The sequence below is a fragment of the Anopheles funestus genome, chromosome 3RL (genome assembly GCF_943734845.2).
Source record: "Anopheles funestus chromosome 3RL, idAnoFuneDA-416_04, whole genome shotgun sequence".
Taxonomy (NCBI): Eukaryota; Metazoa; Arthropoda; class Insecta; order Diptera; family Culicidae; genus Anopheles; species Anopheles funestus.
In genome coordinates, this window is record NC_064599.1 from 72,846,957 (window position 1) to 72,869,711 (window position 22,755).

Genomic DNA, 22,755 nt, shown 5'->3' on the forward strand with positions numbered 1-22,755 from the left:
CTTACATAGGCTACGCATACGATTGCATACACTATCGAAGGCACAACCAAATTTATCTTCAACTGATGCAAAAATTAAACAAACAATAACATGTCTGGTCCTGTAATATAGCTGCGTTGCTAAGACCCAAGTGGACAAAGCTTCGCCAAATTACACAAACACACGTGTGCACATAGGAATACACATCTACAAAACCCGGTTCCACAATGCGCAATAGAGTCGATCTTTGTTATAGGTTGATGAAAATGTTGGTGGAAGAAAAGTGGTGGTGCGGTACGGGAGTAGGGCCCGGAGGGTTACCATGAACAACAGAAAACAAGGAAAACATCTGCGATGAAGAGATGATAAATGCAGTACAAAAAGGGCAAGCAAAGGGCAGGATGCGGAGCACGGAACGGAGAACATGAGAACAACGCAGCGAACGTGGAGCATACAGTGTTAGAGGTGGGAGAGCGAACGAGAGAGAGTGAGAGGGATGTAGGGCGGAAGGAAGAAGCAGGACGTGGAAAGAAATGACAGCAGCGAACCCCGTACACACACACGCACACACACACATACACAGAAATTCACAGCAAAAAAGCGGTGAACGACAGAGTCGGGCGAAACAACGAACGAATGCTGTGTGTACGAACGAAAAATCTAAACCCCTCCGGTAGCCGAAACCTGAAATAGTCTCGCCACTTACCGAGGCTACCGGGAAATTCGCAGTGCTTCCATTCCACACACAACACAACCACTTAGCGCGTGCAACACAGCACCGGACCCCGAACCAAAACAGCAGCATATCGCGCGTGCACATACACAACCAACGTGCTATCTCCTTTCCCGTACGTGCTGCTCGCACACGGCTCGTCTCAGCAGCAGCCTAGTTGCGTTGGTTACTACACTAGCCTGCGCATTTATTTGCTCTATCCAAGTTGCCCAAGCTTAGCGGCGTGCAAGCGAGACAGAAGGTGAAGCAGAGCGTTGTGCGAAGCTATTTGGCTAGCGCAGACGGCTCTCTTCTGCACTGCACACACACACGCTCACGCATACGGTGGGAGTTGGTGTAGTGCTGTGAATGAAAAGCAGGATGCACGAACCGTGCTGAGCTGAAAGGGGGTGGATGGAGGATGCGGGGGAAGGGAAGCACCACACAGCTGAAAAGTGAACGATAGGGCGGCATAACGACAATAGAGGCGCAAAGCATGGAGGGTGGTGTGATGGGATGGAAAAGCCGAGGGCTGCTGCGATGAAAGATGAACGACTCGCTGCGAATGTTGGTAGACTACGGCATATAGACACACACATATACATGCACACGATGACGAAATTTCGTTGTTTTAAAGCATTACCACCGTTACTCTATATGTATGGGGGATGGCCGATGAATACAGCGAAAGGGCGCACGTTAGATAGGGTGGAAGGGTCGTTTTTACGTGCTAAATTATAGGGCAAGGAGAAGGAAAGCTTGTTCCAAGCACACCACACACACACACCCACCCACCAACCTCATCGTTTGTGATCGCAGCAATCAATGCCATCAGCAAACAGCTTCTCCTTCATCCCCATCCCCCAGTTTGGCCATACATTGCTGGTACGATACAACGAAATGCGATGCGAAAACCTTCCTGTGACGGGGAGTTTTAGGTGAATCTCGCCTTTCCCAAATGGTGCGTGGTGAGTGAACGTTACATTTTTTTCTTCTTTCGATTGGCAGTGGGTGGGTGGAGAACCTAAGGTCCACACGCAGGGGCAAAACACCCGATAACCTGATGCAATACTAGCGAACCAGCTAACTAACACTATCAACCGTAAAGGGAACACCGAGAGGCCCGATTGGTTACTGTTTTTTTTCTTATGAAACAAAAAATACCTATATTTCACACAGGAAGCATACTCAACACACGCGCGGAAAGATAGGAAGGTCAGCAAAGGGGACCGAACTATAAGAGGGGATCCCGTGACCCTGGACCCACCCTTTTCGGTGTGTGACGCATTCGTGTAGATTAAATCCACCTAAAACGATTTTAGACAAAAGCAATTCCTATTAGTTATTGTGTTACATTTTTTTACTACAAAACTAAGTAAAATGTTAATAGCTTCGTGTTTATTAAAACTCGTTTTGATATTTTTTTTTATTCTTAAAATTATTCCAAAAACTAACAAAGTAAAACGAACTACAAATCACAAAATGCTTAACACTTAGACTTATTATAAATATAGACTTATTTGTCTATTAGTTGACCATTTATCACATTATTGGTTTTTCCTTTCAGTAGCAGGACACGTTGCAAACAGGCGAGACTATTTGTCCCTGCCCATAGCAACCGCCATAACGACATCATACTTAAATGTTGCCGTACTTCAGATCGTTTATTACCTTGCCACGAGCAGGCAAATGAGTTTGTTAATTATACCTGTATATATGGTACACAAAATGTCAAAAAAAACGGTAGGATATTTGGCTACTGTGCAGTTTAAAAATTAACTCCTTACACGGTATCATGAACTATTCGGTTTTTGGTAAGAATGGTAACTACCTGGTGCTGGCATACCCATTTATTGTTATTGTTCTCTCATCCATAATCCATACGATCTATTTAACGTTCATTCTTTCTACCCGTGTTTCGTAAATGCCTTAAACCTATTGCAACATGCGCAGGTAGTTTTGGATTTTAAAAGTCCTTTCCACATCAAGTACAGTTACGCACAAATTTTTATTATCCTTTGTTAGTAGTTACGTTTGAAAAGTCTATGCTTTAAACGTTTAAAAGCAATTGCTATGCTTCTGAATTTTAAAAAATTAATAAAAGCGGGCCGGTGAACATGAAATGGATCTAGTATACCGATAGATCGTGAATCGGATGTCTTGTTCCTCTTCTTACGTGGTAAAAATAAATCTAGTAAGTCATGATCTACTAGAATAATCTGAAGATCCAATCAAGGGTAGAGAGAGATAAAGAAAAGGAGAAGGAACATGACAATTCTGGAAATTTCCTGTAGATTTCTGTTTATCTAATTGTTCAAAATAATGCTTTAGGTCCTTATTCCACATGCTACCAAATCGTTATGACGTCAAACAATATTGACTACCTGTGTTTGAAGCCTAGAAATCAGACTGGCAAGTATGTCAACTACTACAGAACCACACAACAATCACGCATGTCATAAGTAATCCATAATTTGCAATAGTCTCCTTTTACCCAGCTTTATTGCCGCCTGTTTCAGGGTTTTAATCACCGATCGATCGGGTACAGACAAATTATGGGAAAGATGTATTTAAGGTATTTGGTAAATAACCCCCCGGTTTAAACTTTTTAAAATATAAGCAGGTAACAGTGCCCTGTCGGTCTCTAATGGAAGGAAACGAGCGCGAGTGAGAGAGAGAGAGAGAGAGAGAGAGTGAATCATGCTGAGAGATCAAAGATAAAGCTGGGTGGAAGAATATCAAAGTTGCACAGGGTAGGAGAGAAAGAGTGCACACTAGTGGTTAAAGTTGTGGAAAAAAATAGGAAGCAAAATAAGAAACAAAGGCAGATAGAAAGAAAACCTCGTAGCAACGTAAATAAACCGAAGGCGAAACTGTATTATTGGTCGGTAGTCTCGTCTGCAGGCGCCCGTAAATGTTTTTAAAGACGACTATAAAATTATTGCTGAGTGTGCTTAACATTCTTCTTCTACTAGTAGAACAAATCGATAAAATTACGCTTTATGGCATCGAAATGTAGTTCAGCAGGACGAAACATGAGTACGGACCATGCTTTATCGGGTTGGAAAAGATGGCATAACACCTGCTACTGACATAACATTCTCGAAAATTAGTTATAATAGTTTATATCATGAATTGATTTTAACTCCGTAGCCAAAATTATACATCCGCTGCCCACACCATATGCTCAGCCGAAATCCGGCGGAGAAAGTATTAAAAAAATGACTCCAGCGTCAGGGATGCGTACACTATCTCGAATGATCTGTGAGTAGCGTGCGCGTGCTGTCAGTGGGATTTATTTGCACGAAGAAAGAAGCTACACTTTGCATAAATAATTCAATCACAGCGGGTGGGGGGGGGGGGGGGGTAGGTTTACAAGAAAAGGAAATTAACTTCTGTGAGGCTATTGGCATATCAACGAGAGCGCAGTATAGTCTCGCCTTTGCTACAGAGGCTACGCTGTATACATTGGCTGCACGCAGCAGTAGTAGTGGTACCCTAGAGCGTGCGAAGAGCAATGAAATGTGTTTGTTATCCGACCTTCTCTATCTCTGCTGGATTCGTTGGCCCGGTTCGCTTAGCCTTGCTATCGGCAATATGGCGCTGGGTGTATATATGTATATGGGTATTGTTTATTTGCTGGTGTTTGTGTGCCACGATGTGGTTTCAGAAAAAGTTTCCACAGAGTCAACTATTTTTATCGAAGTGTGCGTGATCGTCGTCGGGACAATCGCAATGATTGGCTAAGCAGCTGGGAATTGCTTTAGATTGCGTGCAGCGATAATTAGGTTTCTTTGATGTAATGCTTTGCTTTTGAAGTCTAAAAATTTATGTTTCTTTGACAAATACATCAAAGCAACCAGGGATCATTCGCGATATTTCAAGGTGAAATTTATTTTTTATCAACGTTAGCACACTGCTACATGTCCCATGCTGAGATCATTCATTTGAGGCTGAAGCTGACAACGGATGGATTCTTTGGAAATTTGTTTCAAAAATGAACGAAGCCACTATTGATGGTGCACTTTGTACTCGTTGTTACCATTGTTTGCCGATGACCTTGCATGTCTGCACTGTTAGAAACAGTTTGACGGTATGCAGCAATATTTTTTTTTCGAAGAGAGACATATGCACAAAGCCCAAAATGCACTATCCCCTTCCCCAACAAAAAAAAAAACAAATGCCCCAACCACTGTGGATGGTGGTTTCCAATCGAACGAACGCGAAAATAATTTTCGTACGCATACGTACGGGCCAGTAAAGCGTGAGCAATAGGAGGAGAAAGGCAGGGAGAGGAAGCAGATTGTTCGGATGGAAAGAAGAAATAAAAAAGAAGCGCATGAACACAGCACATACGCAAATGCACGCAGCAGCAGCAGTGTTAATGCGTGAGGAAGCAAGAAACGTGGAAGAGCTACGCCGGATGGTGCAGACGAATCGTAAAAGGTTCAAGGAAAGAAAGGAGCTTGAACGAGCGTTCAGCGGGAGGGGTGAGTTGGAATGGGAGCGCAGCATACTGGCCGCGGTCCGTAGTACCCACAAGAGAGAGAAAGAGAGAGTGAGAAGATAAAGAAAGCGAACGGGAAAGAGACTTCCATACGGCCGAAGGCGCCAAAGTATGTTTTCGTTTATATTATTTTTTTTAACGCTATTATTTCTTCTCGCTTCACCGTTGGCCTCTTGCTGCGGGTATACTGATCGGTCAAAAAGGAGGAAACGGGGGAAAGAGTGTGGGGAAGGCGTATTGGCGCGGCTGACAGCGCGCGTCGAGGACGTAGAGTTAGAGGGAAAAAAGCAGAAGAAGAAGAGAAATGAGGGCGTACTACTGGCTTTTTCGTATATACGTGTATGTACATTGTGTGTGTATATTTTTTTTTTATCTCTTGTTCCAATCTTCACCACCAATTCCCTTTCCCTTTGCCCCGCTTTGCCAACCCCTAGACTGATTTCGTACATACACACCCCCCGTATTCGCTACAACGGGAAACAAACGCCACTAGATTGAACAACCCAACACCATGGTTACGACCACAACCACGGCGACGACGACGACGACGACGACGATGATGACGAACCGAGACAACCGAAGCAATGGTGGAGGCGCCTGCTATGGTTGCGAGACTACTGCTTCACGGTCTTTTCGCCGAACCCGAGCGAAGTGTGCTGTGTGCTCGTCGGGCCGTCTCGCTCGGATCCACGTGCCTGGTGCGTGTGTGCGCGGATGCCCTCTCCCTGTCGCACCGTGCATTGCTCGCACCAGGCGTTGGGATTTCGATCCGGGGTTTTTCGGTGTTTTACGTTCATCCGTCTCCACACAAAATAACGACGTGTAGATGAGAGAAGAACGAAACCCGCACGCAGCAGCTAGCGCTACTACTAGCGAGCCAGTGTGTTAGCAAGACGAAGAACGGCAGTGTGTGCAGTTTTGTACGGATAATAGACACAACCGTGGGCATATTCGTATGTTGTTTTATTCCCTGCCCCCCACTTTCCTGCACCGTAGATGATATGGATGTGTAGTGTTTTTTTCTTTCGCTTTTTTCGTTGAAGGTGTACATTCTTGTGACAATACAATACAAAAACACGGTGTGTGCACCGTTGGAAAGTTTGCAACACTTGCAAGTGAGCTTTGTGCAGTAGGCGCGCGTCGGTGTGTATGTATGCGGCCGTAAAGGGCAAAATTTGGCAAGAGATCGTGAATTCCAGCATTCCCCGTAAGCACCTCACTAGTAGTGTGCGTGCGTGCGTATAAGCTGAACCCCGTACGTTTGCGTGTGTTTACCTGTGTGAGTGTGTGTGTGTGTGTGAACGAGCGCGAGAGGTAGAGATACACGGCATTGAAGATAGAGGTGGCGCACGGTAAATAATAACGCAAACAAGAAGAAAACAACCTTGGCTGTTGTGTGTGCGGGGTTGTGAGTAGTGTGCGTACACAAGAGTGTGTGTGTTGGTGTGCTATTGGTAGTGCTACACTAAAGCAATAATAATAGGTGAAGTGTTGGCAGGAAATTATCGCAAACCTTCAGTACTTCATCATCCGTTGTATTTAAGCAACGCATGCTGTGACACGGAAAAAAAAGAAGAAAAAAAAACAACATCATCCTTTGGAATTCGGTGTTAGCAGATTGGAAGCGTGAAGAAGAGTTGTCACTTTTTGCGAAGGAAACGAAGAAGATAGGGGGAGTGTTGGTAAAGTAAGAGCAAAGTCGGTAAGGAAAGTGAGTCTCGTGTTAATGTGCGGTGGTAAGGTGGTGTCTTCCATCGGAGATCAGCGCAACAGCATCTTCAGCTGGGCGAGAGAGTGTTGATAGCTCTTCGGTGTAAAAAGTGCCGTGACAACCGTGTTTTTTGTGCTGCCAACAGTTCATAGTGTATCTGCGATTACATTGTTTTTTTTCCGGTTCAAAGTTCCTCGTTTTTAATGTTGGTGTTATAAAATTTCCATAGTGTACTGTCGTAAGTGATATTACAAGGCTATTATGATTACGTGAAGCGTTTGACAGTTCCGACGTATCTGGAAGAGAAGAATTGAGTGAAAGAAAATTTCCCAAAACAAAGTAACAAAGTAGTCTCTACGGGTTCTTTTTGATCTTGGATCTGGAAACAAAAAGCCCGTTGGTGCAAAGGAAACCTATACACACACACGAGCCAACTCGTGTGTGCGCATCAGAAGAAGGCACACGCCGGTGGGGGGGGGGGCAGTAGGTGGTGTCTGTTTTGAGCCCTCGCACGTGGACGCACCGAGAAATGTCATCCGCGGCACCGGTAACGGTGAAACAGGAGAGGCATGATGAAGCCGAAATTAAGGAGATGGCGGCTAAGATAGTGGAGGCACATAAGCAACAGTCGGCAAAGGCGGCAGCGGCCGCAGTACAGCAACAACAAGTGCCGGCCCGACCGGCGGCAGTAAATGCCACAGTAACGGCTAACGGTGTTACACCCGGCCAGACAAACATACTGAACTATTTGACGCGCAAACCGACCAACGCAACCGGGGTGAACGCAACCGGGGCAGCTAATGTAATGGCGGGGACGGCAGGCGGAGCTACCACCGTCGCTTTGCCGCTGGGCAGTGGCCAAAGCGTGGCGTCCAATGGCAGTGGCAAGGCGTACGATGGGGGTGGATCGGATGTGAATGGTAGCGGGGAGAAGAAGGCAAACGACGAAGAAAGTCAGAAGGGCCACTTCGGTTGGGAGGTTTTCCCGGCCAAGGTGTACATTCCGTTCATCTTGCGCCAGCAGGAACGCTACTGTGCGGTGCGCATGGTGGAGATGAAGCTGCTGAACAAGTATCTGAACTACCTGCACCAGGATATCTATACGTGCACCTGCGTCCGGTCGTACTACATCACCGATGCCGAGTGTAAGCTGCTGAACGAAATCAACCAGAAGCACAGCGACATGCAGTTCGGTCGCGAGCTATTCACGCTCAAGGACCTGGTCGTCCGGGTGTCCGATGCGTACAAATTCTATCAGTTCCTGGAGGTGTGCTACAAGAAGCTGCTGATGGGTTGCAGTACACCGAACGACAAGTGTGGCTTTATCCGCATCAACAAGGAATCGGTCGTACCGTACACGGTGCGCGACTACCAGAAGATGGTGCCACTGTTCTACTTCGAGGGTGAAACGGACAACCTGAAGCTGAAGGCGGACAATCTGTCCGGGTGGGATCTATCGTACCTGAAGTTCTGCTGCAAGGTGCAGGGCATTCGGAATGAGCTGTTCGCAAGCGATTCGGTCGCGGTGATCAGTCTGACCGACATCAAGGGTTACTTTCCACCCGGGACGGAGTTTGAGGACTACTGGCCGAGCAAGGTCGTCGATTCGCAGCTACTGTCCGGACCGAAGAGCAACACCGTCCACTGGACGCGACAGCCCGCTCAGCCACCACCGAAAACTCCGGCCATGATGAACAGTGCGCCCGCACGGAAGGGCACCAGCAACGTCTACCAGACGCTGCAAACGCAACAGAATCTTGCCAAAACCAACAACCAAATGAACAGTATTACAGCCGCTGTACAGGTTCGTTCCTCTAGCGTAAGGTGTGCGACTCTTCACGGCAAAAGTTCGCTAACGCTTGTCTTTTTTTTTCTTCCTTCTTTCCATGTGCCTTTCATCGCAAATAGGCCCTTACCAACAACTGGAATATGGTGCCATCGAACCATCCCAACTTGCTATCCGCCCAACAGGAACAACTGTTACGACTAAGTCAAGCCCAGCAGGTATGAGCTGTTCCAAGCACACGACGACACGCGGGGTGTATCCCGGGTGCGATGCTAGGTCCCCAAGATGCAGTACATCACTAGCGAAACCAACATCCTTCAGCAAGGGGGTTAAACAATTACAGTTTCTTTCCCTATTTCAGGCGGCCCAGGCTCAGGCACAGATACGCAACATCCAAAATATGCACTCGATGCAGCAGTACAACTCCTCCCTGTACAATGCGGCCATGTCACTGACATCTCGATCGTCACAAAATCAACAAGTACCGCCACCATTGGTTCGATCGGCACAGGTTCAAGCTCATCTGTAAGTACACTTTGAGAGGATAGACGGAAAAAAGAGGATGAAAGTGTCCTCGCCCTTTTATGTCCACTCACAGTCAACGAGTTAGACAAGATCGCTCAGGAATATTGTGTTTCAGTTGGAGTTTTTGTCCTAAGTTGGCAAGCTACTGAAACAATCAACATTCCCGAGCCACGATCACGAAGGATTTCTTCCGATCCACATACACACACACACTGGCAAACTGCCGTTGGGCATAGTGAGGATCTCCAAATGTAGCACAAGTCACACAGTTTGACGAGTCACACACTTTGGAGACCCCTACACACCAACCTGTCCGTGTACACTTGGCTGTAGTTAAGTTGTACGTTTGAGTAGCATTTTGTTCATTTAATTCCTTGTTGTAATGTTTAGTTTGTTTCCTTTAAATGCCATTCGTTACTTTTGATTAGTACGATTTTGAGTTTTGGGACGTGTTAAATGATTGTATTCGTAGGGTTTTTTTTGTCTGATTAGAATTTGCCTTTACTGGAAAAGAATAGTCCTACCCTGCATTGTAGGTCAAGTAGCTAAAAGCAAATGTAACTAAACAAATACTTGAGCTTCAATCTAATTGAAGAATATGAATGCAATTGTGAAATCGAAGGAATTGTGGAAATTTATTACATAAAACCGCCATGCTGTAACTGTTTTGTCCTTTAGCTTAATTCGAGGAGCTTTTTTTGAAGTATTAGTACAACTTTTAAATATGCTAATATGTTAAGGTAGTTATTGCAATTTCCACGAAATATAACCATTTCCAAATGAACTTTTTCCCTTTCGAAGATCTAGAAATCGTTGCATTGTTAGCTTTTCTTTTATCGCCAGAACAGAACTCAGGATCTTAATGTCGCGTGTTCAAACATTCCCGATTACCATTAAGCGGTGTTTTTTAACAACTTCAATGCTTGATATCTTGATAGATAAATCTAGATCAGGGGCCTCCAAACTCTTTAAATGGTGGGCCGCATTGAGTGGAATAGCCACAGCTGAGGGCCAATCTCGGGATATCTCGGGAGGGCTCGCGGGTCGTAGTTTGGAGACCCCTGATTTAGACTGTCAGCAAAAGCAATGACATTTGTATGTGACAGTTAAGATGCAACGACATCTACAGGGAAGCACTGATTATTATTTAAAGATCAAAAATGTAAACAAAGCAGACAAACTTAGTGTGTGTCACCTAATTAAGCATAGTTTAGGGAATCGTTGTTGATATTTTCAATGTAGGATAATTCCGAGAGTATGTATAATATTGCATTATTTTTTATTTGATTGTTTACATAAGTTACCGCTTTGTTTGCTGGTTTGTATAAGATTGGTTTATTTATTTCTCCCTTTTTTGTGCGTCGCTCGGCGGCATTTTAGTATTGAACGATTTTTGTTCGTTACCGCAATCTTTTGCACAAAAGCAAAAACACAGATTAAGTGTTTGCCTTATTTAGTAGAGCTGTTTAATTTTGTGTGGACCCTTCCCACATTCCATATGAACGATTTTAAAGAAACAAAAGCGTCTAATATATGAACTATTTCTTAGTTTTTTCCATTCAGAGTAGCTTTTTCCCCCGTTGCAGAAAGAACAGAGCAAAGATTCAGTGGCGTGTTGTGTGGTGTGTGCTTTCCTCTTCCTGCGATGGACATATGGTCAAAATGTTGCTGTTGCTTACGTTATTTACCACCCGGAGGAAGAATCTCGGAACTTTATCACTCCTTACCTCCCCCAAACACCCCTTCGTCGTCCGTCGCCTTCCCATTCTTTTGCCTCATTCGACCTGGTTTAGATTGGCCAACTTGTACTACTAACTGATGAACGTTTAGTTCGTTCTGAATAGCTATGATAGAGATATGAACACATTCATCATAAGTGGCAGAGTTTAGCCTATTTTTTTTTGTTTCTTAGGGAACATACGTGCTTGTTTGGAAGAAAATGCAGTTGAATGTAGAGTAAAGTTGAACGGTTTTAAATGTCGAATTATTTGTTTTTTTTTTAAACGTGTCCTATACATTTAAAAGATGCGTTATGTTAATTGGCTATCATACAGTGCCGAGTGGAACTAACTTTAACGAACTAGCGAATTAGCATTGGGAAACAAGCTTTAAACAAGTTACAGCTCTGATTACAATGTCACAAATGAGCCAAAATGAAAAGATTGCAGTGTGTTTGTTAGTGAACGTTTTATATATTTTTCTTTCTCTCTCCTATTGTTATGAGTCAAAGAAACTGCATAAAAAAAAGTACTCCCGATTGTGTAATGTGCCTTTCCTACAGGTCGAGTGGTGGCAGTGGCGCATCCTCAGTCCCTCGTTCGAGCACGAACTCCGGTAGTAGTGGGAATGGCAATACCTTACCGAACCTAAACCCCGCTCTGTCCATATTCGCAACCACCAGTAGTCCCAACGGCACTGTTAACCTATCCCGCTTGAATCAGCAACAGATAAGCGAGCTTACGATGGCCAGTGCGTCCGGAATGGCGAACCCCGGGGGCGGCAACAACAGCCGTTCAGCAACCGCGAAGACTGGTACGAATCGAAACGCAGCTAGTACTGCTGCAGCAATTGCTTCCTTTACTGCTGCCATGACGTGTGGCAGACAGAATACCACCAGCAATCTGGACGGATTTTCATTGGGACGTAACGTAACGATCACACCGGCGGCCAAACGAAGTGCCAGCACGCTGGAAGAGTTCGCTGTACGAACAAATGTCGCTGCTTCGCTAGCCGCCGGGTACGGTGGTGTTGGTGCAAATGGCAGACTGCAGTCGGTAGCGTACCCGAAGAATCCAATCTCAATCACGGCTGTACCGGTTGGTTCACCGACGCGTGCCTCACCGAAGGGCGGCCAGGCAAGGCAACCGCCACCGGCCTTGATACCGGTCGGTAGTGGTAACGAGCTGATGGATAACTACGTTACCAACGGTGTCGATCTGTTGGCCCATCTGCGGTTAAGCAAGGATATCGAGATCATAAATGAGCGAATGTTGGAAACGACGAATCGTAGCGGTGACAGTAATCACCGGCACGGGAAAAGCGGCAACAGCGGCAAACATTTACCATCGTACCGGGAAAGCACCACCAACAGCAGCAGCGCCACTGGCTCTGAAGTAGTTCCTCAGAGCGTTATAGTACACGATAGAAGTAGACCAAATAGTAGTAGTAGTAGTAGCAGGGTTGAGTATACGAGAAATCAGAGTGTTATCACTAGTGCTGGCGGCAGGCAGGTGGCCGGCGCTGGTGGAGACAGTGAGTTTGGTGGCATCGGTACAGGTGTCAGTGACGGAAGATCTCCCTACTTGAATGCACTGATTGCAGCGGGATTGTCGGATGTAATCGATCTATCTTCTACCCAAAGGTCTAGCATGGCAGGAGCGCAGCATTTGGTTCAGCAAGCGGCTGCGGCAGCAGTTGCCCAACAGCAGCAACAGCAGCAGCAGCAACAGTCGCAATCTGGACGACGATCGGCTGCTTCCAGCTCGGTATCGATCGGTGGACGATCGGTTTCGATCAGCTCTACGGGTGGCAGCGGTAATGGAGCCAGTGCTGGAGCAAACAGTTACCGCAACTCTAGTGTCGCCGCGATACAGCAGCAACTGCAGCAGCAAGCACAACAGCAGCAGCAACAGCAAGCACAGCAACAGCAGGTGCAGCATCAGCAGCATGCGGCGGCAACTGCAGCGGCAGCGGCGGCCATCAACAGTCTGGCGGCGGAAACACGGCACGGCAACATGATCGTACTGCCGGAGATGAATGTTGGTGTCACGCAGTACAAACCGTACGAGGTGGTGAAAAAACCGGTCGAAAACAAGATCATCTACTGTGTGAACAAAACACCGTACCGGAACACGGAGTATCTGATGACCATATTCGATCTGAAGGATGTGTTCTTCCCGTACATCAGTTTGGATGTGTGCCGGCGTGTGTTGAGCGCACTGGACATAAGTCTGTTCGTGGGCAACAGGTATGCAATTGAGTCGAGGTTGTGCTTCCCAAGGTAAAACAGCCATTTAACTTGGGTTTTGTTTTGTTCTTTCCAGCTTACAATATCAGGCACTGCAGGAAGCGGGACGGACGAACGTGGACAAAATGCCGATGATTCAGGTGACGGACGTGATGACGTACATGCCGCAGTTGCAGTACATGATCCGCAGCAGCAACATGAACCAGGAAACGCAGGCCAATAAGCGGGCCCGCATCAGCTAGGAATTGGGGTGGGGGGTACAGCAGCAGTGCCCTCAGAGCACGATCGTACCGGATTTAATATCATCATCTACGTCGAATCGTGTTGGCACTGGCGGTGGCATTGGCGATTCGTTTACCAGCGGTATTGGTGGTGGCGGTATAGCAGCGGCCGCAGCCGGTTGGAGCAACCTTACACCATCACCGTCATCTTCATCGTTTTCATTGGTGAGCAGCAGCAGTAATAGTAGCAGCAACAGCGTAGGAACCGCCGGAGCCGGTCCTGGAAGCGCCAGTGTTAGAAAAGCTTCTCTATCCTCGTCATCATCAGCTACATCATCGTCTGCGTCGGCTGCGGCAGCTGCAGCAGCTGCTGCCTTAGCAATGGCAGGCATGTCCTCCACCTCCACTGCATCCTCGGTAGTGTCGCCTGCGGGTGCTGCAGCAGCGATGTTTTCCGGCGGAGCGTTCAATACACCTTCCTTAGGTGGAGGTCTCGGATCTGCCATTACTAGTGCCAGTTCGAGTGGTGCCGGTACTGCTGCCGCTTCTACCAGCTCCGGTGGAAGTATGTACGACAAGAAAACCATGTCGTCCTGTCGGTATCAGCAGGAAAAGGCCGCTGCAACACCGCAGATAAGCTCATCCTCGATCGCCGACTACTACTCCGAGAGTGGATCGGGCGTTGGAGGAAGCGCTGCTGCAGCAGTAGCGGCGGCGGCAGCTGCAGCCGCCGCTGCCGGCCGCATGCTAGGTCACGGATCGTCCATTGTACCCCCCTCCGTTTATTCGTCATTCCAAGAGTCGGCCCTAGTGGCAGCTGCTGCGGCGGCACAACATCAACATCATGCGCACCATGCGCATCACCAGCAAGCGCAGCCACAGCAGAACCATCTGCCATCGCAGCAGGTTGCAATTAACAACAGCTTATTCTCACCGCACTTTGCAACGGGGTCACCGTATCACCATCCACCGATGCAGGTTGGTAGTGGCGCAGGCGGTGGTGGCACCAGCATTAGTGCGTACGAAACAAGCACAGCTGCCCGATCGTGCGCGTTACCTTCACCTACCATTTATCCACCGACTCCGCCACCATCTGCCCCGTGGATCCATCCCTGGTATGGAGGGGATACGTTTTAGTCAACGCTCTAGTTCCTTGTTGTGCAGGTGTGCGTCGTAGTCTCTTTACGTTTCGGGACGATCTACACTATTCATTGAAGTGAACGTATCGTACGTCGGCGCTAGTGTAAAAATATGGTAGCGCTCTCTGTCCACTACAGCAGGTGTACATGGTTTAACGGAACGGAAGAACGGAATGTAGTGGATGTGAGAATGGAACTTACTGGAACTTACTGTGTTCGGTGCTTTTCCATCGGAAGAAAAGCTCGAGTTTGAGCACGAATCTCTTACTGTATCGCTGCAGAAAACATTAAAATTAGTCGTAAGCAGGAAAAATAAACAGTTAGCAGCAAACAGGCAGATGTGAAACAAAAGTTACTATCGCTTTTAGGCGACCTATAAATATAAAGTACTAACTTATTCTTAATAGAAATGCGTGCGTCATCCTGGAGTTCGAAGCAGTAGCGTTTGCTAGGTGGTGAAGGAGCTAGATTTCGTAACTGAAACGCGAAAAGTAGTGTGTCGTTGCGGGGAATTTTGGAATGCCACACTACCTTGTAGTTGGATGTAAAAACAAAAAAAGGAAGAGGATGGGTTTCGAACAGGATGACGATGTTGTACCGCAGCACGACAAACAAAAATCTTACCCTAATTGAAGATAAGTAGCAGCATATTGAATTATTCTTAGTAATGAATTAATTAGGTGTTTTAAAAATCACTTCAAACTGTAAGGGAAACGAGAACCTTAGAAAACATGTCTCGCAAACTTCTTTCACAAAAAAAAATCGGAACAAACGAATATATTTAGCACATATGAAATATGACTGAACGAACGGAAGCAGCAGCAACAAACAAACAGCAGCGGTGTGTGAGCTGCGTGCGAAAGTGTACGTACTTTTGCTGGTAGCATTAAATAGGGCGCGTCAGCGCAGAAAACATTTCCGCTGTTGTGAGGATGGACTTCGGATGCATGATTGGTGCATGAATTTGCATATAAATAGATGTGAATAATAGAAACTTCGAAGCAAAAACATTAGACTGATTTGAGCGATTATGACAAAATGCATGAAGCAAACGAGAGATTCCAATTGAAGCAAGCTAATCTAACTGTTTGGTTCACACAAGGGGGGGAACTTAAACTATCAATCCTGCCTCCATCATCTAACCCGTGATCGAAGGGTTGATCGAAACATGGCAGAAAGTATGGGAACTGAATGTGGTGAAATTTAAGGTGATCGATCGATCGTACGGATTAACGAATGAAGTAAAACGTAATGGAAGGGGGGGTATAGAAATTCATTGCAGGGAGTGGGAGATTGGTTTGTTAGCAAGAAGTTAAAAAGCAAACCAAACCAAACGAACAACGCTCCCGAATCTGTGTTAACCACCGATTGTAAAAAGTACTGCAATTTAAAGAAACACAAACGCATATTAGTGTATCGCGTATTTAAAAGGAAAAAAACAACAGCAACACACCGTTAGGAAAATGGACGGATATTGTGTGTTTTGTTTTTCACTCTCTAAGACTAAGTACTACGGTATAGGTTAGGCGTTACATTTATCATTACAATTATTTATTTTCCAAAAATGTTATGAAATTGCGATAAAATGAGGGGTGAATTTCATCTTGCGTTTACGAGCGTTTGCGAACAAAATTGTTTAGGGATATAAGTTAGAACCTTATAGAAGTGAATTATTTGCAGGAATGTTTATTTTTTTGTTTGTTTGTTTAGATTCATTTGTGGTTCATTGGCGCTATTCTATGCATAGCGCCCCCCCCTGGATGATGCTGAGATGGTGGCATTATAATTGTTTTGTTTTTTTTTTGTTTATTGTTTCCCTCACTCTTCATATTCACCATTATATACACAGCGCATATAAGTATAAGCTCGCCGGGAAAGATAAGCAAAGTGAAAAGGATACAAAAGAAATAGAAAGAGAGAGAGAGAGAGAATTCTCAGAGTCCTAGGGAAAGGAGATCACACTAAAGAGACAGACAAAAGGTCGGTCTGTGTTGTAAACGTTTGAACCTAGTTAGTCTTTGAATCGGAATCGGTTGAAGGGATGAAAACAGTTTTTGAGAATTCTTACATAAAACTGAATCAAACAATAAAGTAAACGCTTTGAACAAGAGAGGAAATGGGGCAATAACCTCTATGCCGCAGCATCAGCAGCAGCAGTCCCTTGCAAATTAATTATCCATGTTTTGAATTGCTTTACAATTTGAAAGAAATGTCTTTTTCTGTATTTTTTCCGTTCATCTTCTAAGCTTCGTTGAGGTCTTTTAATTTTAGTTGTTTAATGCTCCGAATGAGAATTAGTTTAACAATTATCATAGAATTTGGTAACAATTTTCTTTTGTTATTATGTTATTTTGAAGTAACGTAATTAAATTTCTTAAAACTGAAGTTCTCAATTTACAATGAGTTGTGTTTCTTTAATTAAGACAAAATTTAAGTAGGTAAATATAATAGAATTACAGCTAAAATCGTTAACTGTTGTAATTTCTATATAATAATTTCTATTTCGTGCATTTTTTATTTTCTTGCTTCTTGTGTAAACACTTAAAACTGTGTTTACTATTCTAAGCTTTTAAAAGATTCCTTCCAGCTTTTTTTAACTCATTTACACAAGTTCTGATAATTATTAAAAATTAAATCGTTCATTTAAAAAAATACAAACATATCTGTTATCAAATTCTCAACTACACACACCCACACCTATATAAGACATAAACGATCTTTTGTGCATTGTTTTGCATTGTTTTGGTATCAGCTGCGCACTGTATCGGTGTACCGGTGTAGAGATATGGTACTCGTCACGGCGGTTACCGTTTCCAGGAAGTGTTGGCATTTTTCCGTTGCGTCGTTACACACGTGGTTGTTTTCCTCTCGTACTCGCAGGGAAACTGTGTGCGCGCGCTCTCACTCTCACTTTCTGTCTCTCCTTTCATCTCACGAACCGTCACTCCCACATGGCGATACCAAACGCGCAGAGTTTCCGTGGGGAGTCGGAGAGTTAAGGAGACCACCCAGTCATCCTGAGTCATGTTTTTGTTCCCGAACCGTGTGATGGGAAATCTGTTGAGAGAAGGCTGCTCTTGCAGATGTTAAATGAAAAATGTTTGATACTGTAATCGAAGTGTTTAACATACCTAATCGCTATGTTTCTACTCACGATGCTGCTCCTGTACTGAGCCACATTAAAGTATCGTTGACACTAAACACGACTAAAGCGTGTATCAGCTTTTATTGAACACCACAGATGTACAAAATAGGGCAGCACAGATCGTTTAGTAGAATGGAATCACACATACATGGAGATGTATACTACCTTGAAGAGATTCACTAGATTATCTCTCACACGCTCTCTCACGGCTCACGCTCATCTCTCGCGCTGCCCGTAGCAAAATGGATTTGATTATTGTCAAAAATTTTCCCTCATGACGTTTCCAGTTTTGCGGCTATCCCTGTGAGACGCGTATCTGGTACGTGCAGGCAATTGCCGTGTTATCGTACCGTAGGCATAATGTTTTCCAAATCACCGTGTGTATCGTTAGTATAATGAAAAACCCGGAGGTGATAACAGTCGTGAGAAGTTGATAGGAGCATTGGTAGTGAAGCAAAGCCATATGGATGAGATGCGTTTGACCGTTTTTGGATACCAACTATCAATCGAACCGCACGACATGACGGGAGCGCAAAGAACGGCACGAACGGGTAAAGAAAGAGATGATGTGTGTTTGTGTAAAATCTCGAAATCGAACGCTTGCCGTTGGTGTGGTGGTGAGAAATTAGTTTAAGAATACCTACTAGCGTGAGATAAGTTCGTGACAATATATACCTACCTGAAGCGCGATAGTGTTGCACTGTGACCGTGTAAATGTGCGTAAATCAAACGTGAACAAATGTATCTAAGTAATCGTTGACGATGATTCCTGTGCCACTGTTTGCCGTGCTGTTGGTGCGAGAGAGTGTGCAATGAGATGTGTCAAATTAGTGGTGGATTGTCCTCGCGGAAGCTGTTCCGGGCGTGTTGCAAGAATCCAGAAACGGAAAGATTTTCCAAACGTTTTATCACGTACCACGAGGAAGAATGTAGAAGAAAAACGTGCCGTTTTCGTGTGTGTGTGTGCGCGTGGAACGTACCAGCAAACGATTGCTTTGTTTTCGAGCAGAAGAATAGCTGGTGCTGGTTTCTTGGTGGTAGTCGGTTAGGATAAGGATAACGCGAATCTTTGTGGTAAATATGGTGAAAAAGTGAAATACAATGGAAAAGGTGCCTTGGGATGGCAAAAAGGCTGATCCGCTCGGCGGAAGCTTCTTGACAAAACGTACACACACACGCACACATGATTGTTTCTCGTCCTAGTGATGGCGGAAAACGCATGGCCTATTGAAAGAAAGTGGGTGAATGACATGAGTGAGTGATGTTGAATGGAAAAATTTTCCCAAGCGATTACTGCTTGGTGATTCAACCTGCTGTTGGTACGATCCTTGTGGAATGTTTTTGTGTGGATCTTGTGAGAAAAAAATAGTGAAAGAGCGTGCTGTTTTAAAATGTATTGAATCGTGCTGAATTGCTGAATATCGTGGAGAATGTAGCACATGTGTGTTCCAAATAGTGCTACTTTTCATCTAGTCGCCATCAAATTACGCACACAGACATTCTCACACTGCGATGGTTCGTATCGTACAGTGTAAGAACGTTGGTTAGCCTTCTTCTGTACAAGGAAAACACTCAGGAAGCGGGATCGAAGTAGCTGCAGAATGGAGCGTGTTTGGCGTAAAGTAAATCAAGGCCTAACGTTACGATCCTCATCATCGAAAGCTGCCACCACCGCAGCAACCGGAGTAAGCGGCGGTGGACAGACGACAGTGCCAAATGTTTCGTCGGCCACAGCAGCAGCAGGACCATCGGTTGGTACCGGTACGGCTGCTGGCCCTTCCGGTGTTCCCCACTCGACCGATACGACAAGTTCGGCCGGTTTCGGTGAATCACAGGTGGTGGCCGTACAGAGGCGCCGTTCGGTGGTGCCTCAGGCAAGCACGGCCTCGTCGGAAAAACGGCGGCGCCGGCGACGACGCAGTCGACCCAGCAGGGAAGGGTAAGTGAGACGGTTTTTGAATTTTTCATCATTTATCCTTCCCACACTTGGCGTGAGCAGAGATGAATCAACAGTTCTTTCAAAAGGTTTATTTTTCGTGTTTGTTTTTTGCAATCTTTTTAGTTGATTTTTTTCGGTTGTTTTTGTGGGTCGTTTCATTGTATGAATAATGTTTTAATTGTTATAGTTCCTTTTTTTGTAATACTTGCAATAAAAACAGCATTTAAAAGTTGTTTTGAATTGTTTTATTCACTCTTCTTTCTTTGAGTAACGTGAATTATAACGAGCTTGAAATGTAGACAGAAATAACACGAGTTTGGAAGAATTGTGTATCTATATGACCTATCATAATTTTTTTTCTTTCTTTTCGTTTTCACTACAAAATATTAATTATTCTTAAAGCATGTCAGTAGATATTTCTCTTACTAGGTAGCTTCCTAAATACTGTATGTATTTTGTGGCTTTTTCCTGCCCAAAAATTAGCGAAAAAAAGGTTAAATTTCATCATCTAACAATCGTTTATCTCGTGCCTCTTTGTGCCTCTGTGCCTCTTTAAACTGATGTCAGTGGTCGGCAAAGTCCAACCCGGTTCCAGCTGATTTTATACGAACGGCGAGGGAAATCTTTTTTAGGGCAAAAAATGACTAAACAAATCTTCAACAACATCAACACATGTTTTAAATTATTTAATACCACATGATAAATTGGTATTAAAAAAAACCATTAAAATGTGTTTCTATAAATTATTCAATTACGCAAACATTTTATTTATATTTTACTGTTGCTTTAGTTGCCACTGTTGTAATGATTACAATTACTTTTGAATGTTTTAATAATCTGTTGCTCTTTGCAATCATCGAGAGCCTGCGTTACAAGTAAAATTCGTAAGAGTGAAAGTTTTTCTTTTTTTATATTAAAACTATTATTGCTAAGTTATAAGTTTTATGTATCCGATATTTTATATTTTTGGATTTCCTAATTTTTTTTGTAATTTTTTGGGTGTTATAATTTTTATGATTTCCACTCTGTTTTACGTTTGTACTTGTTCAGTTAGAATATTTCTAATAATAGGTTGTTGCTTAGTTTTGACCTAAATCATTTCAGTGTTCTTGATCTATTTTTTTTTTGCTCGGTTAGAACGGCCTGGCCTGGTTATTTTACCACGTAGCAGGATAGCTTGACATATTTTGAATGCTGCTTTTTTTCTTATCCTTTGCTTTATTATGTTTGTTGTTTGTTGTGTTTTCCTTTACCATGTATTTAATGAATTTCTGGGTTTTATTGTTCTTTGGCGATAAGACGACTGCACGAACTTTTTCTTATATATGCTCAACATGTTTAACAGATATACTACACTATTGTTTTATATTGCTCAAGCTAATGATTTGCAAAAAAAATAATAATTTGATATTTCGTTTTCGATGAACAAAGAAATATGTCGAAGGAATTATTTTCATACCTTGCTGTATCGACATAAAGTTGATTTTGTTGAAAATAATTTTGTGAACTTATGTTTTTGTTGTGTTAACAAAAATACCAAAATGTTCAGCCAAATGTTTGCCGATCCCTGTTAAATGTCATGGTTTCATCAGAGTACAAGACTATACTATAGGGCTATACTAAACTCTACAAATTTCTTTTATCTTTCTTTTAATGTAACCAGGGTATAAAACCGTTTAGTTAATAAAAAAACCGCGTAGTTTTTTTATTTATTGTAGAGATTCCTTCATTTGCCGGATTACAATCGATGAGAGGGTATAATTAAACCTATCTTATTCTCATCTGATAATCTGCCTTTGAAATTCTTTACTCTCTTTAATTCTGTTCTAAGCAACTGATGAAGAAGAACGATAAATCTATAATCCATATATCATGATTCCGTTTTGATTACTTTGTTAGATAACGATCATCATACAAAACAATTGTGTATCGTTCTAGCAATCACGACTTTATCTTTTGTTACCTAAGATTATGTTATTTTTCATGGAAACCTTTTAAGATCCTTAGTTTATTATCACCGGAAGAGGAGATCTCATGAAAATCCATTCTTTTCTTGAAGATATCAACAAACCGTTTTCGATAGTAAAGTTTCGCTTCTAACTCATCGCAACAATGTTTAAAATTTCTTCAAATTCTTCACTTTTGCAGCGCATCTCAAAGTGGCCATGGATCGGGTGGTCACCACAAAGGCCATTCCTCGAATGGACGACGGGGCAACAATCAAACCGTCACTATCGCGCAACAGTCCAACGAACAATCGCTTAGACAACGAGCCGTGGCCCGTTTGAAGATGTTCAACTTCAACCTCAACTGGGACCTGCACATGACGCAGTGCAAACCGTGCGGGTAAGATATCCCTTTCGCCTGGTGTCTGATGGCCGAAAAGTTTTCCCAACTGCAAGGAAAGGAAAACTGTTTTTTTAGCCCTTTACCGTAGAGTGGTGTGTCTAGTTTTTGCCCGTGGCTGCAATTTCCGTAATGGGCTGACCTATTTTTTCCAACCTGACGCCTTCATGTTTTCATGAGCAAGCTTTTGTGTTTTTTCTTCTTTATTTTTGGTATCGTTCGGTACTCGCACTCTCGCTTGCCGCCACTGTAGGCCTAAGAGCAGTGGCAACATTATCACTCGCAGGCTGTGCCGTAATCGGCGTGGCGAGGACAACGAACTTTACCGGTCGAACAGCTTCAAGTTCGAGCGGTTCGAACGAAAGGATCCAATGGAAACGGGGGCCAGGACAATGCTGAGAAAACAGGTAAGTTGCTTAAACATTGTTCATTGTTTAAATATGTACCATTAAACCTTATTTGATCGTCACGGAACTTCCTGAAATGCACGACATTTTTTATGTCAATTTCATAGTATAAATATTTCATGAAAAACAATAATAATTTGAATTTATTCTATCAAAAACGTTCGGGTGCTGTGTGGACGTGCTCTTCAGCAAAATGTAGTGCGAATTGCATACAATCAGGGTTGGCTAAAATGTATCGTGGTAGCGCCACCTATGTGTCAAAGTACAAACTTTTACTTTAGCGAGGCGATTCAAAATCAAAATATTTCCACGACCCACAACTTGGGTTTCTTAACTGTTTGATTTCATATCGCATTGAAGCGACTGCGAAG

At 43.9% G+C, this 22,755-nt stretch overlaps 3 protein-coding genes across 6 annotated transcripts in view; all 3 read left to right on the top strand.

Annotated features, from left to right (window-relative positions):
- Window positions 1-5,876: 5,876 nt before the first annotated feature.
- On the top strand, window positions 5,877-13,432 carry LOC125767949 (uncharacterized). 4 transcript variants are annotated; one of them, XM_049434985.1, is made up of 6 exons: window positions 5,877-6,151; window positions 7,139-8,713; window positions 8,818-8,913; window positions 9,057-9,220; window positions 11,502-13,187; window positions 13,264-13,432. In XM_049434985.1, exons 2-6 carry the CDS (start codon window positions 7,439-7,441, stop codon window positions 13,427-13,429), a joined length of 3,387 nt encoding a protein of 1,128 aa, XP_049290942.1. In that variant the 5' UTR covers window positions 5,877-6,151; window positions 7,139-7,438; the 3' UTR covers window positions 13,430-13,432. The 4 variants fall into 4 exon arrangements, with proteins under 4 accessions (XP_049290942.1, XP_049290943.1, XP_049290941.1 ...); XM_049434986.1 differs by having other exon boundaries at window positions 5,877-8,707; XM_049434984.1 differs by having other exon boundaries at window positions 5,878-8,713.
- A 366-nt stretch (window positions 13,433-13,798) lies between these two features.
- Window positions 13,799-14,545, top strand: LOC125769557 (antifreeze protein Maxi-like). The gene has a single exon (XM_049438289.1). The coding sequence runs from the start codon at window positions 13,799-13,801 to the stop codon at window positions 14,543-14,545; it is 747 nt and encodes a 248-aa protein (XP_049294246.1).
- A 3,342-nt stretch (window positions 14,546-17,887) lies between these two features.
- LOC125767947 (uncharacterized) overlaps window positions 17,888-22,755 on the top strand; it is a 102,473-nt gene continuing 97,605 nt past the window's right edge. The window contains exons 1-3 of the mRNA XM_049434983.1: window positions 17,888-19,631; window positions 21,780-21,977; window positions 22,231-22,384. Coding sequence (XP_049290940.1) covers window positions 19,294-19,631; window positions 21,780-21,977; window positions 22,231-22,384 — 690 coding nt within the window. The 5' untranslated portion in view covers window positions 17,888-19,293. The remainder of the gene's footprint in view (window positions 19,632-21,779; window positions 21,978-22,230; window positions 22,385-22,755) is intronic.

What these genes read in the sequence shown, in the direction of transcription:
- LOC125767949 (XM_049434985.1), top strand. Translation starts at nt 7,439, where the DNA reads ATGTCATCCGCGGCACCGGTAACGGTGAAACAGGAGAGGCATGATGAA. An exon ending in GTATTACAGCCGCTGTACAG is followed by an intron (nt 8,714 to 8,817) that starts GTTCGTTCCTCT and finishes CATCGCAAATAG; the next exon opens with GCCCTTACCAACAACTGGAA. An exon ending in GACTAAGTCAAGCCCAGCAG is followed by an intron (nt 8,914 to 9,056) that starts GTATGAGCTGTT and finishes TCCCTATTTCAG; the next exon opens with GCGGCCCAGGCTCAGGCACA.
- LOC125769557 (XM_049438289.1), top strand. Translation starts at nt 13,799, where the DNA reads ATGTCCTCCACCTCCACTGCATCCTCGGTAGTGTCGCCTGCGGGTGCT.